This window comes from Trachemys scripta, chromosome 9 (assembly GCF_013100865.1).
Source record: "Trachemys scripta elegans isolate TJP31775 chromosome 9, CAS_Tse_1.0, whole genome shotgun sequence".
NCBI lineage: Eukaryota > Metazoa > Chordata > Testudines > Emydidae > Trachemys > Trachemys scripta.
This window is the reverse complement of record NC_048306.1, coordinates 89,324,871-89,340,673: the sequence shown is the minus strand read 5'-3', so window position 1 is coordinate 89,340,673 and position 15,803 is coordinate 89,324,871. Positions and strand designations below refer to the sequence as shown.

The window sequence follows — 15,803 nt, the reverse complement described above, 5'->3', positions numbered from 1 at the left end:
CCAACTGATGTGCCAAGACTACTTGGCACATCAGTTGGCAGTTCCCAAGGGGGTTTCTGTGATCCAACCCATCACACCCGTCTCACATCCAGCGTGTGGAGGTGGCGCTCCTCACTGGACACATGGGGCTTAGGGCAGAGGATCGTCAGGAAAATGTCCTGACCCATGTGGTAGGCAGAGACCACCTTCGGGAGGAACGAAGGATGTGGGCGGAGCTGAACCTTATCTTTATGGAACACCGTGTACAGGGGCTCAGAGGTCTGGGCCCTGAATTCCGAGAACCGTTTAGCAGACGTGATCACCAACAGGAAGGCTACCTTCCACAAGAGGTGTGACCAGGAGCACGTAGCTAACGACTCAAAGGGGGACCCATCAACCGGGCCAGCACCAAGTTCAGGTCCCACTGTGGGACTGCGGGCCTAACGTACGGGAAGAGACGATCCAATCCCTTAAGAAATTGGCCAGTCAGAGTATGGGAGAATACCGTGTGGAAGGCCGATATGGCTGCCAAGTGCACCTTGACGTACAAGGGCACCAGGTCTTGGGCTCTAAGTTGAAGGAGGTAGGCTAAAATAGGCTGAATCAGGGCAGCCATGGGGGAAACGCCCCACTCAGCCACCCACTGGGAAAACCAAGACCATTTTGCCAAGTAGGCTCGACACATGGAGGGTAGTCTGCTTTCCAAGAGGACGTGCTGAACCCCTTCCGAGCACATCCTTTCCTCCCGGCCTAACCACTGAGCAGCCACGCCGTGAGGCGGAGTGCCGCTAGGTTGGGATGGACGAGGCGGCCCTGGTCCTGGGAGAGCAGGTCCGGGCGGGACGGCCACGGCAGGCCAACCTCGCGGTTGGTCAGGGTCCTGTACCAATGTTGCCTGGGCCACACCGGGCGATCAGGAGGACCTGGGCCCTGTCCATCTTTATCTGTTCCAGGACCTTGCTGATCAGCGGGATTGGGGGGAGGGCATAGAGAAGCTGGCCTGACCAGGAGAGGAGGAAGGCATCAGAGATAACGCCCACTCCCAGCCCCCCCTGAGCAGAACCAGGGATACCGGCGGTTCTGCCGAGTCGCGAACAGATCCACCTGGGGAGTACCCCACTCCTGGAAAAGTCTATGCACCACCTCTGGATATAGAGACCACTTGTGCTGAGAGGAGAAGTCTCAGCTCAGGTGATCCTCCCGTGAGTTCCGGGCGCCCGGTAGATGATAGGCCTGTAGGCAAATGCCGTGGCCTATACAAAAGTCCTCCAGTCTGAGGGCTTCCTGGCAAAGGAGCGAGCCCCGCCTTGCCTGTTGATGTAAAACATCGAGGCCATGTTGTTTGTGAGAACCATGACCACCCCGACCTCCAGTGCAAGCGGAAGGCCATGCACGCCAGCCGGACTGCCCTGAGCTCCTTGACATTTAAATGCAGGGCAAGGTCCTGTGCGGACCACAGACCTTGGGTCTGAACGTCTCCCACATGGGCTCCCCACCCTAGGTCCAATGCAACGGACACCAGCTCCACCGACGGGGGCCTGCCCCTGAACAGGACCCCATGGAGCATGTTCTCTGGGGAGGGCCACCGTTGTAGGGAGGCAATCACCGGCTCGGGTACAGTGAGGACCTTGTACATTCTGTCTCTGGCCTGGGAGAACACCGAGGCCAACCAAAGCTGGAGGGGCCTCATTCTGAGTGGGGCGTCGTGAACCACATATGTGCACGCTGACATGTGACCCAGGAGCTGGAGACATGCTCTGGCTGTCGTCATGGGAAACCTTGTGACCATGTCGATGAGCCTCCGGGTCTCAAACCTGTCTGGTGGGAGGGAGGCCCTGGCCAATGTCGCGTCCAGGACTGCTCCGATAAATTCTATGCGCTGTACTGGGACTAACATGGAGTTGGTGTCATTCACCAACAGACCCAGGGTGGCGCACGTGGACAGGAGGAGCACCACGTGATCCTGCACCTGCAACCGAGAGCCGCCCTTGACCAGCCAGTTGTCCAGGTAGGGGAAGATCTGGACCCCACGAGTCTGAGGTAGGCTGCCACCACAGACATGCACTTTGTGAATACCCTGGGGCAGTGGACAGGCCAAACGGGAAGACGGTAAATTGGTAGTGCTCATGCCCAACTGTGAAACGGAGGAAGCGTCTGTGCCCCTTGAATATATGAATGTGGAAGTACGTGTCCTGCAGGTCGAGGGCGGCGTACCAGTCCCCGTGATCCAGGGAGGGGATGATAGAGGCCCAAGAGATCATGCAAAACTTGACCTTTACCATGTACTGGTTCAGGCCTCGCAGGTCCAGGATGGGCCTGAGCCCCCCTTTGGCCTTCGGGATAAGGAAATAGCGGGAGTAGTACTACTTGTGTTTGAACTTCGCTGGCACCACTTCCACCACTCCTAAGCCAAGAAGCCACCCCACCTTCTGCTCTAGCAGGGCCTCATGAGAGGGGTCCCCAAGGAGGGATGGGGGCGGAGGGTGGTTGGGCAGGGTAGAGGTAAACTGGAGGGTGTAGCCCCGGGAGACGGTGTTGAGGACCCAACGGTCCGAAGTCAGCCGCGACCACTCCAGAAGGAAGGCACACAACCGGTTGGAGAAGGAAAGCTTTATTGCAGGTGGATCCCTGATGTGAACCGGTAGGTTGCCCCCAGGCGTTCCATCAAAACTGACGCTTCCCTGCCTGTTTGCCCTGGGAAGACCCAGGCTGGGGGACAGACCGGGGCTGCCTCTGCGGACGTTTCTTATAGTCCCGTGACTTTTTATAAGGGGGCTCGTATTTAGAGTGGGTGGCCTGGGTGGGAGCCTGCTGAGGCTTAAACTTAGGTCTAGCTGGAGCCAGAACATAGAGGCCAAATGTCTTAAGCGTAGTGTGGGAATCTTTCACGCTGTGCAGCTTCACGTCCGTCTGTTCCACAAACAGAGCCTTGCCATCAAACAGGAGGCCCTGCAAGGAACTCTGCGCCTCACTGGACGGCCAAGACAGCCGGAGCCATGACGCCCTCCTCATGGACACCACGGAGGCCATGGATTTTTCAGCTGTATTCGCAGCATCCGACGCTGCCTGCAGGGTTGCCCTGGCAGCTGCTGTACCCTCCTCCACCAGAGCTTTGAACTCCTTCCTGTCACACTCCTGGAGGGAGTCCTCAAATTTGGGTAGAGAGCCCCACAAATTGAACTCAGGAGAGCCTGATGGTTTGCCACCCTTAACTGGAAACTCAAGGATGAATAAACCTTTTTCCCAAATAAGTCCAGCCTCCTTGAGTCTTTATTTTTCAGAGTAGGGGCTGGTTGGCCCTGCCTCTCCTGGTGGTTGACCGACTCCACCACCAGGGAGTTGGGAGCAAGGTGGGTGTACAGATATTCATGCTCCTTGATGGGCACAAAGTACTTCCGTTCTGCCCTCTTAGAGATGGGGGGCAAGGAAGCCGGGGTTTGCCACAAGGCGTTTGAAATCTTTGCCACCCCTTTGTGGACTGGGAGGGCCACCCTGCCCGGTTCCAAGGCCGATAGGACATTGAAGAGGGAGTCCAAGAGTTCCTCCACCTCCTTGGCCTGAAGGTTGAGGCTTGATGTCACCCTTTTTAATAGTCCCTGGTGGGCTTTAGAGTCCTCCTGTGGGACAGAGGGAGAGGGGGCTATAATCGCCTCATCAGGGGAGGATGAGGAGGCGGGCGCGGTATTCTGCGTACACACTGGTACTGGAGGTCCCACCAGTTGGTCGCCCTCCGGACACGGCACCAAAGATGCACATCCCACTGACTCTTTCCTGGAAGGCTGGGAAAGGGAAGCCGACAGCCATTCCAAGGCTCTGGCCACTGAGTGAGGCCACACCAGGGGCTGCGTCAGGGGCCACACGGGCCCATTGGTACCATGGTGCCAACCACAGAGCCCAGTGCCACTGTACCTGCTATGGCACCGGTGGAGCAGGCTGTTCAGCCTGACTGGCGTGTCCCATCGATTGACAACTACGAAGGAAGGCCGGGCTGGCATATGACCTGCCACTGTCCCTGGACCGGGAGGAGCGGTGGCATCGGGAACGGTGCCGACCACAAGACCGTGATCCCGATGTGGAAGAATGGTACCGCCGGTAGCAGCCGCTCCTCAAGCGGCTCTGGAGGGTGGACCTGCGATGGTCAGGCACCAGCGATCGACGACCGAGATTGTGGGATCGGTGCCGTGGCAGAGTCCTGGAGCAAGACAACGAACGGAAAACACGTTGACACCCGTATCGCGACGGGTTACAGTAGCCTCTCGGATACAAGGACCTCCGGTGCCATCTGTCTTGGTCTCGATGGGGCCCGCTCCTCAAGGCAGAGCAGAGCCTGGAACCCCTGTCAGAAGGAACCCAGCCAGAAAACCCGATGGGGGTTGACGGTGACAGGTGTGGACTATGCATGGGACGGTCGCTGAGCGGCAAATGGCATCGGGAACATTCCCTCAACCGCGAACAGAACCAAGCAGGAGGTGACTGCAGAGATCCAAGCTTTGGCTTGCCTCTGGACCGGGGAGCCAACGGTGGCGGTGCCCCTGGTACCAGCAGGGATATAACATCCCGGGCCACTTGCAGGGCCTCCGGACTTCTGGGGAAGCCTGCTCCGAATGGGCTGGGCTACTCTGCTCGACCTGAGTCAGAGGCCTGGAGGCCAACGGAGACCGAGGACTGCCCAACGTGGGTCTAGTCTCTCCCCCGGTCTTGCTCCAGTGCCGCCGCGGCAAAGACCTCTTCTTAGCCTTCTTGGCGTACCCCGCAGACAGAGAACAGTGCTGACTGGTAGAAGGCACTGAGGGGTTGCCGCGCAACGATGCCGCAGTACCTGGTGCTGACTCGGAGTGGCGCACTGGAGTCGGGGTCAACGCTGACTCCATCAGAATGGCTCGGAGCCAAATGTCCATTTCTTTCTTGGTCCGAGGCTTGAAAGATCTGCAAATCTTGCAGCGATCGCTGAGATGGGCTTCTCTCAGACAGCGTAAACAGTCCGTGTGCGGGTCACTCACTGGCATTGGCCGCCTACAACTTTGCACGACTTAAAGCCCGGGGCACGGGACATGCCCCGACCTGGGCGCCCTAGACTAAACTAACACTAATCTAACTACTTCAACTACAGGTACTACTACGACGAATGAACAAGAGTTCTAGAGGAAAGCTGCAGATAAGCTGGGCAGAGCAGTTCTGATGCACCTTCACTGGCGGCAAGAAAGAACTGAGCATGGGAGGAGCACGCAACGCCCCTTATACTGCGCTATGGAGGCGCCACTCCAGAGGTTGCTAGGGGCGCTCACCTACAGGTACTGCTAGGGGAAAAACTTCCGGCACCGGTGTACGTGGCGAGCATGCACACCTATTGTGGAATACCCATTGATGTCATCATTAAGTCACTGTGACAATGCCAGTACTATCAAATTGTGGTTGTTAATCTATTCTGAAAACATAACTGCTCTGTATGCTCATCACTGCTTTTGCCCCCACTAAATACCTTAACCAATTAACAAAATGCAAAGATGTTAATTCTAGACATAAACTTTCATGTTCTCCTACAGAAAAAATTGAAAAAGTAGCTGAAACCTACGTTAAGTACAGATATTGCACAAACTTTTTAAAAGGAATTTAATATAGCTCACATATATTGTATTATGTCCATGCAAAGGACTGAATCTTAGTTGTATAGAGCTTGTTTTATATCTTCATTCAAAGTATACTTTAACTTAAACACCACAAAATAAATGATACTTCAGAAAGCACTAGTGGAACAATAATTGATACATCAACGTGGTTAATTTCTGATGCACAGCAAGAAGGTGCTGATTGTGCAATACTTTATGATGGGGGGTTAAACGGTCTGGTTTTTAATGGTTATTTTGGGCATTTCATAAACCCATTTGCAAATCAGTTCATATATCAATTTTTAGACAGGAAAAAGTACTGAGTAATGAGCTAGTCTCCAAGAAACTGGGTGCCTTAACATTTTTATTTATTCACTTTGATTTAGCAGAAGTATTTATCCAAGCTCACGCCAGTCCTGACAATTTCAATGCCAGATTCCTGGCATCCATCACTTAAAAACACTCACTATTAAACCTAGATGTCTAGTTTAGCTAGTAGACAGTAGGAATATGCACATTGGCTTCAATGACATGATAAATCATTACAGCGCTCAAGAAATAATTACTGTATATGGGGTTGATATTTATGAATTAAGGATTACTCTACAACATTTACTGTAAGGATATTTGCAACCTGGCAAATCTGCCTTACACAGAGAGTTAAGAAAATTAATCTGTTTAGCTTATCAAAGAGAAAGTTAAAAGGTGACTCAATCACAGTGTGTTCGCACATGAAGAGAAGAGTTGTTAGTAGAGGACTCTTCAATCTAGTAGGCAAAAACATAAAAAAACAATGGCTGGAAGCTGAAGCTAGACAATTTGACTGAAAATAAGGTGCACTTTTTTTTTTTTTTTTTTAAAGTGAAGGTAACTAGCTGTTGGAACAACACACCTAGGGATGTGATATATTATCCATTACTTGAAATTTTTAAATCAAGATTGGATGTCTTTCTAGAAGATACACTTAGCTCCATCAAAAGTTATGGGTTTCATGCAGAAATTACTGGGTAAAAATGTAAGGCTTGTATTATTATTCAGAAGGTCACACAAGATGATTATAATGGTCCCCTTTGGGACTTAAAAAACATCTGTGAATGTATGCATACTGTGTGTCATATGAGTACAAAAGAATTGCACAGCACGGAGAGACAAAAATCAGAAAGGTTAAGGCACAAAATAAGTTACGACTCCCATGGGACATAAAATGCAATAAGAAGTTCTATAGATTAATTAGAAATAAGAAAAAGACCAAGGAAAATGTAGGTCTATTAGTTAAGAGAGAACAAGAGCAAATAATGGATGACACAGAGAAGGCTGAACTATTAAATGCCTTTTTTGCTTTAGTAAGTTAATTGTGACCAGGTGCTTAACTCAATTAATATTAACAAGGAGGATCTTGGGCCAAAATAAGGAAGTTGTGGAATGCCTGTCATTGAAGATTTTTAAGAACAAGCTAGAGAAAAACCTGTCAAAGATGATCTAGTTATACTTAATCATGCCTCCACATGGAGGGGTGGGAGGGTGGAGTATTGGACTACCGGACCTGCTGTAGTCCCTTCCAGCCCTACATGTCTATGATTCTATTTCAATTAGGCATGTGATTTTTTTTAAAAAAACTGATATACAGCTCTACCCCGATATAATGCGACCCGATATAACACGAAGCAGTGCTCCGGGGGGGGGGGGGGGGGGGGGGGGGCTGCGCACTCCGGTGGATCAAAGCAAGTTTGATATAACCCAGTTTCACCTATAAGATATTTTGGCTCCCAAGGACAGCGTTATATCGAGGTAGAGGTGTAGCTATAGCAGTGTGGACAGTTATACCAAACCTATTTTGCTTTCCGAATTGGAAGAAGTTATACCGGTACACAGTTACTGCGTTAACACTTGAGGGGAGAAGTTCCCACAGATGGACACCCAAAAATTTTTAATTTGGTTTGCGCACCGTTCCTAGGCAATGTTTTGAGACATTACCAATGTTTTAATATGATGACACAAACCAATTATTTAATGAAGATCCTGCAAATAAAACTATGTACTGTATTGAACCAAATGTCAGAAATACACCCAGAAAGCTACAGAGAGAACTGTAGTGTGCAATCTCCGCAAAATATATGACATTTACAATGCAACTTTTTATAGATGGAGCAGAAGAAAGGTACATTTCTTTGAGAAGATTGGAAAGAGCATGTTGGGGGAGACAATCTGTGTCTGTTAGCACATACTCCCCTGATTCCTTCATTCCCTCCTCTCATGAGAAACATTACAGAAAGGTCCTGACACAGATAATCTTGGGTTGTGCCTCTCCATCCCAGACTGGCCTGAAAACTGATTCATATTAATGATGCTTCTCTGTGTTTATACAAAACATGTGTATGGATTGAATTTGCCTACTTTTATGTGTCAACAGTGTGCCCTTGTTGCCAAGAAGGCTGACGGCATATTGGGCTGTATTAGTAGGAGCATTGCCAGCAGATCGAGGGAAGATTATTCCCCTCTATTCAGCACGGGTGAGGCCACATCTGGAGTACTGTGTCCAGTTTTGGACAGAAAGGATGTGGAAAAATTGGAGAGAGTCCAGCAGAGGGCAACTAAAATGATTAGGGGTCAGGAGCACATGATTTATGAGGAGAGGCTGAAGGAACCGGGCTTATTTTGTCTGCAGAAGAGAAGAGTGAGGGGGGATTTGATAGTAACCATCAATTACCTGAAGGGGGGTTCCAAAGAGGATGGAGCTAGGCTGTTCTCAGTGGTGGCAGATGACAGAACAAGGAGCAATGGTCTCAAGTTGCATTTGGGGAGTGTAGCAGGGTGAAAACCCACTCAAGCCCTGAAGGGGTGGAGAAAAGCCCTGCAGAGGGCTGGGACTGTGAAAGGGAGCAGAACCCTGGCTGATTGGGGGAAGTGGCAGCAGCTGGGGCCACGCCCCAAACCAGGCAACTGGGCCTTATAAGAAGGCCAGGGAAGCCGGAGGAAAAAGTCTCTCTCTGACTGGAGAGGGAGACTGGCCTGGCTGCTTGGGAACTCACCCAGGGGACCTAGAGTGAGGTAGGGCTGGGGAAAGGCCTTAGGAGCTGGGAAGCCCTAGCCAGCAACTCCTCAGGCTGCAGGGCCTAGTTCTAGGCCCACCTAGGTATTGGGCTTGCAGAGGGGCAGCCTGAGGGTGGGTAAAGGCAGCCAGGCCAAACCCAACCTTGCCTATGATGAGTGGCTGATATTGCAGTCTGCCCCAGGACGTGGGGCTAGACGATGACTGGCAGTAGCCTTATACTGAGGCCAGGTGGGAATAGTGGGTGGGGATTCCCCAGGGAGGGGAGACCCTAAAACTGAGGGGGTACAGCCAGGGGGCAGCACCCCAGGTACAAGGGCACTGGGGTCTTGGGAGGGGCACGGGGCCACTGGTAAGGCAGATCACCAGCCTGCAGAGGGTGGTCCGGAGCTGGAACAAGCTAATTCCCGGAAGTAAGCAGCAGGAGGCACCGCATGGGCGAGTTTGCGCCTCTACAGGGTGGTCTAGGTTGGATATTAGGAAAAACTATTTTATTAGGAGGGTGGTGAAGCCCTGGAATGGGTTACCTAGGGAGATGGTGGAATCTCCATCCTTAGAAGTTTTAAAGGCCTGGCTTGACAAAGCCCTGGGTGGGATGATTTAGTTGGGGTTGGTCCTGCTTTGAGCTGGGGGTTGGACTAGATGACCCCCTGAGGTCTCTTCCAACCCTAATCTTCTATGATTGTGTGTGTTGTTTTCTTGAAGACTATGAAGACATAACAAAGCCATAAAAATATTCTAGAAGATTAACAGATTCCAGCAGCTACATTAGCTGTGAGCAACTCTTTCCACTCAAATTAAAAGTGACAGAATTTATTACATCTTCTGCCAACTGGTTCAAGAAATATTAACAACATTGTATTTAAACTAGCAAAGACAGGAAATTTCAGGCAACTGACCATGGCTCTGATTCAGGAAAGGATCCCTATTCTGGAAAGCACTTAAGCACATGCTATGCTATTGATCCCATTTGATTTGCTGCTATAAGGGATTATTTAAGTTTAAGCTTGTGAAGTTAATTAAAACACTCATCATCAGTTGCTGCTGTCTAGGATAGGCTCTCAAAGGGAAGGACACACACACAACATTTAAAATATGCAATCCATAAAAAATTGCAACACATCAGCAAAGTAACTTGATTATAATTATCTCAACCCTTTAATACAGAGTCAAACATAATCTTATCCTAATGCTTCCTTTTCTATCCCTCTTGTTGCTTTACTGCCTCAATCAGAATTGCACATATTTCTTTGCATCTTTTATGAATTAAATTTAACACAAACTACGGTACACTTAAGTCTGAATATCAGGTTCTATAGAGGCACCAGCTTGGCAGTCATTGTTGACCTCCTTAGGATATGTATGTGGAGAAAGCAGAAAGTTGTGAAGAAACTGGGTAAGGATTAATAAAGCAAGAGGCTGAACAGAGACATGATAGGGATGAGCTATACACACACACACACAACCATAAAAGGGGAAGAGAGCACTTACTGTGAGAAAAATAATATTGTGTGCACTTCGACAGTGTTTTTCATCTTTAGATCCTGAAGTGCTTTACAAAGGTGGATAAATGTCATTGTAATATTACAGAGGGGGGTAATGGAGGCTGTGAGTCACACACCAAGCATCAGTGGAAACCAGGAATAGAACCTACATCCCCTGACTTCCATTACCCAACACCTTCCCCATCACAAAGAAGTTGGCTAGCTGAGAAGAAAAGGAACCTGGTTCATGTCCTATAGTACAAAGTGACTGGCTGTACTGTTCCTTGCTTAAAAAAACAACAATCACCAAACATGGGTGATGAGAGCTGTTGGTGCATGTTTTCTTCCATTATTTTCCCGGATTTCTTCCTCCCCAGGAACATTCTCTTGACTTTTATAACAGAGACAAACCCCTCTCCCTAATCAAGACTACTCACGTAGTCCTTGAAGTCTGTAAATAGACTCCAACTGTTTTACTGTTCATTGCCAATAGACTTGGTCTTGCAGGGCATAGAGAGACATCCTGCCAGCTCCCTTTTACCGAACGTTTTTGCAATGCTGCAGAGGTAATGAAGCATCATTTTAATCCTGGGTTGCAGTCACTGGATGGCAAATGTAATGTTCAAGGTTAATACACTCCGCTCCAAAAGCTTGGCATAACAAGATGGAAAAAAGTTTTCATGGCTCTCTCTTAATAGACACGGTTATTTCTCCGCAGGGTTATTTGCTTTCTGCCTGAGTCTGAGATGTACACTTTGAGGGCAGACAAAACCAAAATAAAATGTATTTTTATTCACATCTTGGAGTCCCACTTATTTGCTTTACATCCTTGCCCAGGCTCTGCCAAAAGAGACAGAACACAATTCAAATTATCATGCAATAAACCCTATTAAATACCAACATAACAGAGCAAAGGCAACAGCGAACACCACACACACAGCTAGTACATCATCATCATCAACCAACCAATTTGACTGCTATGTTCTTTCAACTATTATTTAGCATGAAGTCATCTGTCAGGCAAAATATTCATTTTCCACATGACAGAAAGGACATTCTGAGGCTTGTAAAAATTAGTATATAGTTTCCCCTAAAACTTTGCAATATGCATTTCCAGCTGCTTTTCTTAGAAAGAAAATATCTTTTAGAAGGTACTTAAAAGGCTTCTTTGGTGTAGATTATTATTGGTGGTCTGCAGAAATGCTTGGGAGTTGAAGAAGTGGCACTGGGTTCAGAAACAAGTACAATCTATGGATTATTACTGCCAAAGGCAAATTTTGGGAGATACCTCGGTAATATACTGCCATTTATCTTGGTAGAGCCTGAACCAAGATGAGAGAAAAGGAGTTTAGTACTAAAAGATGTTAAAAAGAGGAGAAAACAAATTCAAAGAGAAAATAAGCAAATGTTTTCTTTTTTAATAAAACCATTTAAATTATTATAATCTTGTATTTTTTCCAGTACTGTCCACCAATGCTCAGAGCAGATTTTATATTTTATTCACTAAATAACAGGATTTTTAAAGGCACAAATGGCAGTTAGGTACCCAAAGTATTTTTATAACACTTAAAATCCACTAAGAAAGAAATTAAAAATATATATATGTTATTTCAAAAAAATAATATAAATACCCACATCTCCAAACAATGCCCTTAGAAAAATGATGAGTTCTGCAGTGTGCCCTAAATATTAACAACTTTGGGCTCTGTTGGACCAAATGAAAAGGACAGGCAAGGTCCAGAGTCAAAACTCCCTCATGGAAAAAGCCCTGCCTCCAGCTCCCACCCACTGAAAACAAAGGACTGATTCCAACTACAACAGTATCACAATGGGAAAGAGCTGACCTCTCAGGTAGTCAGGTCTCAAATCAGTTACCCCTTTTCATTCCACTTGGAAGCCAATCAGAAGCCAGAGTGGACTATGGAGTATCAGTGTAATGTATTTTCTGTATGACGCTCAGTGGCCAACAATATTCAGCATCAGCTTCAGCTCATGAATGGCTTAAGGAGTATCATCACCTTTATGCATACTCTATGAGATAATCTCAAGGTGACTAGGGTTCGGTTGCATGAAGCAAGGTCATTTCTCAGGGTGCAGAAAAGAAAACAAAATCAATGGCTCTTAGCCACAGCTGCTACCTGAACGTTCAAGAGCAGCCGGGATTGAATAAGATCCCCAAACGGAGAGCCTGCATAACAAAGAACAGATGCATTCTCAAAGGTTATGATCTTGCACGTGGATTCATACGCAACAACACACTCTCGCCCACACGGAGGTCAGCACTTATTTAAGCCTTTACAGCAGGGGTGGCCAACCTCTGGCTCCGGAGCCACATGCGGCTCTTCAGAGGTTAATATGTGGCTCCTTACACAGGCGCCAACTCTGGGGCTGGAGCTACAGGTGCCAACTTTCCAATGTGCTACAGGGTGCTCACTGCTCAACCCCTGGCTTTGCCCCAGCCCCACTCCACTCCTTCCCCCAAAGCCCCCGCCCCTTCCCCTGAGTCTGTTGTGCCCTTGCTCCTCCTCCTCCCTTCCCCCAGTCTCCTGCACACCACAAAACAGCTGATCGCAGAGGGCAGGAGGTGCAGGGATGGAGGGTTAGGTGCTGCTGGCGGGTGGGAGACACAGGGGGCAGGGGGAGTTGAAGGGGGGCTGCTGATGTGTTACTGTGACTCTTTGGCAATGCACATTGGTAAATTCTGGCTCCTTCTCAGGCTCAGGTTGGCCACCCCTGCTTTACAGCATTGGTGCTTGCATCAGAACCTCCAACAAACCTGGTGGCCCCATAGAGAATGATTCACACGGTTCCCTAAAACCCATCTCCAGCACAGCTGGCCCCAGAAGGCCCAAGGAATTGGGAGGAAGCTAGAACTCTGCCATAGAAAAGCATATTGGACTATCTGCTAGGCCATTAGAACAGCCTACAATCAAGTCTTTCATGAGGTCTTTCAAATACATATGGCTATTATAGATTCCATTTAAACTCAACCCACACATTGTTTACTGGAGGGAAAAAGAGACAGAATCCAGTCTATTCCTATTAAAAATACAAAAAAAAATTGATATTAAAATAATTAAAGATTTTCTTTGGTTATTTAAAATGTCAGATAGTTTAAAATATTTAAAAATTAAATGTATGTGTACACGTCAGTGGGACTTTTACCTGACAAAGTCCTAGGAGTCATTGAAATGGCCATAGGATCAGGTTTGTTGTATCACAACCAGAGTCAGGCCACCTTGTCCAACCTCTTTACTTGAAAACTCAGACAAGTTTGCAGAAGACGCAAAGAAAACAGATTTTTAATAATCTTATGTGGATGTCTTATATGGAATAACAATTACTGTTTTTAAGAGACCAGGCAGATATACCCTAAAAGAGGACATTTTTCTCAATACATTTGCCTTTTTTTTTTTTTTTTTTTTACCTTTTTCATAAATTAAAAAATAGGAGACAATTCACAGCCTTTTAAAAAACAATATGTGTTGGTTATTCTACATTATTTCCTGCTGTGATGACAATGATGAGCAATAGTGCCTTTTGCAGGCAGTATAAATGCACTGGGTTCTTCTCCCCACTTCTCTCTTGGCTCGTACACTACCTGATTATCTCCTATCCAACAAGTTTCAGTTATTTTGAGGAGTTTATTCTCTACTCAGTGTGTATGTGTAGCTTTTATTACTAGAATATAGGTAAAGATGGTATTTTACTATTTTGTGTATATACACAATTGTAAAGGGGGAAGAAGAGCATTGCTTTACCTACTGCGGTAATGGTGAAATGGGGTGAAAATGCATTATATATTTACCAGCATAACTACACTTTCCAACAGGAAGCAAAGAACATCCTAGCCAGACTTTTGAGAATCAGGGCTATTGCCCTCATATGCAAATGTACACCTTAAAAATCAAAATTAGATTTATGTTGCTGAAGAAACATACCTGTGAGATATAACCTGGAGGCACATGTATAGGGGGAATGGATCCATTGGGTGACATCATGGGAACCTCTGCCGGTCCTAGTTGGAAAAAAGAATAAAAGATTTTGTTTTTGTTTTTTTTTAAACACAATTAAGCTCAAATAAATTGTGCTGACAATCATCCCCAGTTAGAAACTTGTAACAACTGAAATTGAACAGTTCAAATAACTTCCAGTGTCTGGCTAATTTCTCTTGGGCCAATACACTTGGGCCATTGCCATATGGCTTTTAAAAAATACTTTTTTTATTATTATTAAATGAATGTTTTCAGTTATAAAAGAACTAAAAATGCAGCCCTTATGTTGTTATCCACACAGCAAAGAAGATATAGGTAAGCAATAATGTGAACTCCCCTTCCATAGGCCACAATTCCTATACATCACTAACCTGAATGAATTTTCCTCTTTTAGAGATCTAAGGAAATTGGGACTGCACGTTCTAGACAGCTCCCGAGTAAAGCCTCCAATTATACCAAAGTTCACACATGTGAAAGAGTCTTTTCAAGAGCACACTAGGACCAAACTCTTTATCTCAGCAATTCAGACTAACCTTGGAATGTGACTTATGTAAGCAAGAGGCTTATAGCTTCCACTAAGAAACCCAGCCCCAGATGTACTAGTTCCATTTTGAGGTATCAAATACAACTATAACAAAGTAAGTGCCATAAGTATTAGATTATTACAAACTGAGCCATACTACTAAAAAATAGCTAGGTAAAATGGAAAATAGAAATTGTTCACTCAACAATTTAAAGCAACATTTAAATAGCAGCAGTTAAGATTAGGAAAGGCAATTAATAGAGATGCAGAGCGGTCAACAACAGCAGACGTTGTCCCGATAGCAAAGTGCCAACCAAATCCCAAGGGATTTTTTACTGGATTGTTTTGAAAAAGTATGACGCTATCTAAGTAAATTCTTATTACATATCAGTTACAAGTGATATTGTAAATAAATATTGTAGTGGTGCCTGCCAGTGATGCTAGATTAATAACGTGTACACAGTGAAGCAATCTATAATATCCAAATACACTTGAGAAAAGTATGGGAGAATTCTGCTCCCAGTTACAGCACAGTAAATGAAACTGTAGTTTGGTCTTATATTTCTATACATGAATTTACAGCCTTCACTGAGGTCCAACACAGCAGTCATTTAACAGCATACCTCAACACCAGGGCCGAATCAATGCAGAGGCTTTAGGGGCTGCAGCCCAGGGCCTCAGGCTAAAGGGGGACCCGCAGGTGGCCCACTGCTTCTTTTCGTCCGGCAAGCCTACACGCCGCGGGCCAGACACCAGTACCCTCGACCCCCCCCGCCTCGTCCCCCCAGGGCTGGAGCTGTGAGCGCCGGTTCACCGATGTGCCCCTGCAATCCCTAGGTGAGGGGCGTCCAGGGAATCTCTGCATGCTGCCCCCGCCCCCAGTGCTGGCTCCAGTACACGGCCAATGGGAGCTGCGGGGGCGGTGCCTGCAGGCACAGGCAGCTTGCACCGCGCAGAGCGGCCTGGCCCTTCTGCCTAGGGGCCAGACATGCCGGCCACCTTGGGGAGCAGAGCAGCGCAGAGCCAGGGCAGGCAGGGATCCTGCCTTAGCCCTGCTGCACTAAGAACTACCCGAGGTAAGCGCCTCCCGGTCGGAGCCTGCATCCCGCAGCCCCTCCTGCACACCAACCCTCTACCCCAGCCCGGAGCCCCTTCTTGCACCCAAAC

General features: G+C 47.4%; 1 protein-coding gene across 2 annotated transcripts in view; it reads right to left on the bottom strand.

Annotated features, from left to right (window-relative positions):
- FNDC3B (fibronectin type III domain containing 3B) overlaps nt 1-15,803 on the bottom strand; it is a 378,401-nt gene that overhangs the window by 178,991 nt on the left and 183,607 nt on the right. For both annotated transcript variants that reach the window (XM_034782468.1, XM_034782469.1), the window contains exon 4: nt 14,060-14,136. In XM_034782468.1, coding sequence (XP_034638359.1) covers nt 14,060-14,136 — 77 coding nt within the window. The remainder of the gene's footprint in view (nt 1-14,059; nt 14,137-15,803) is intronic.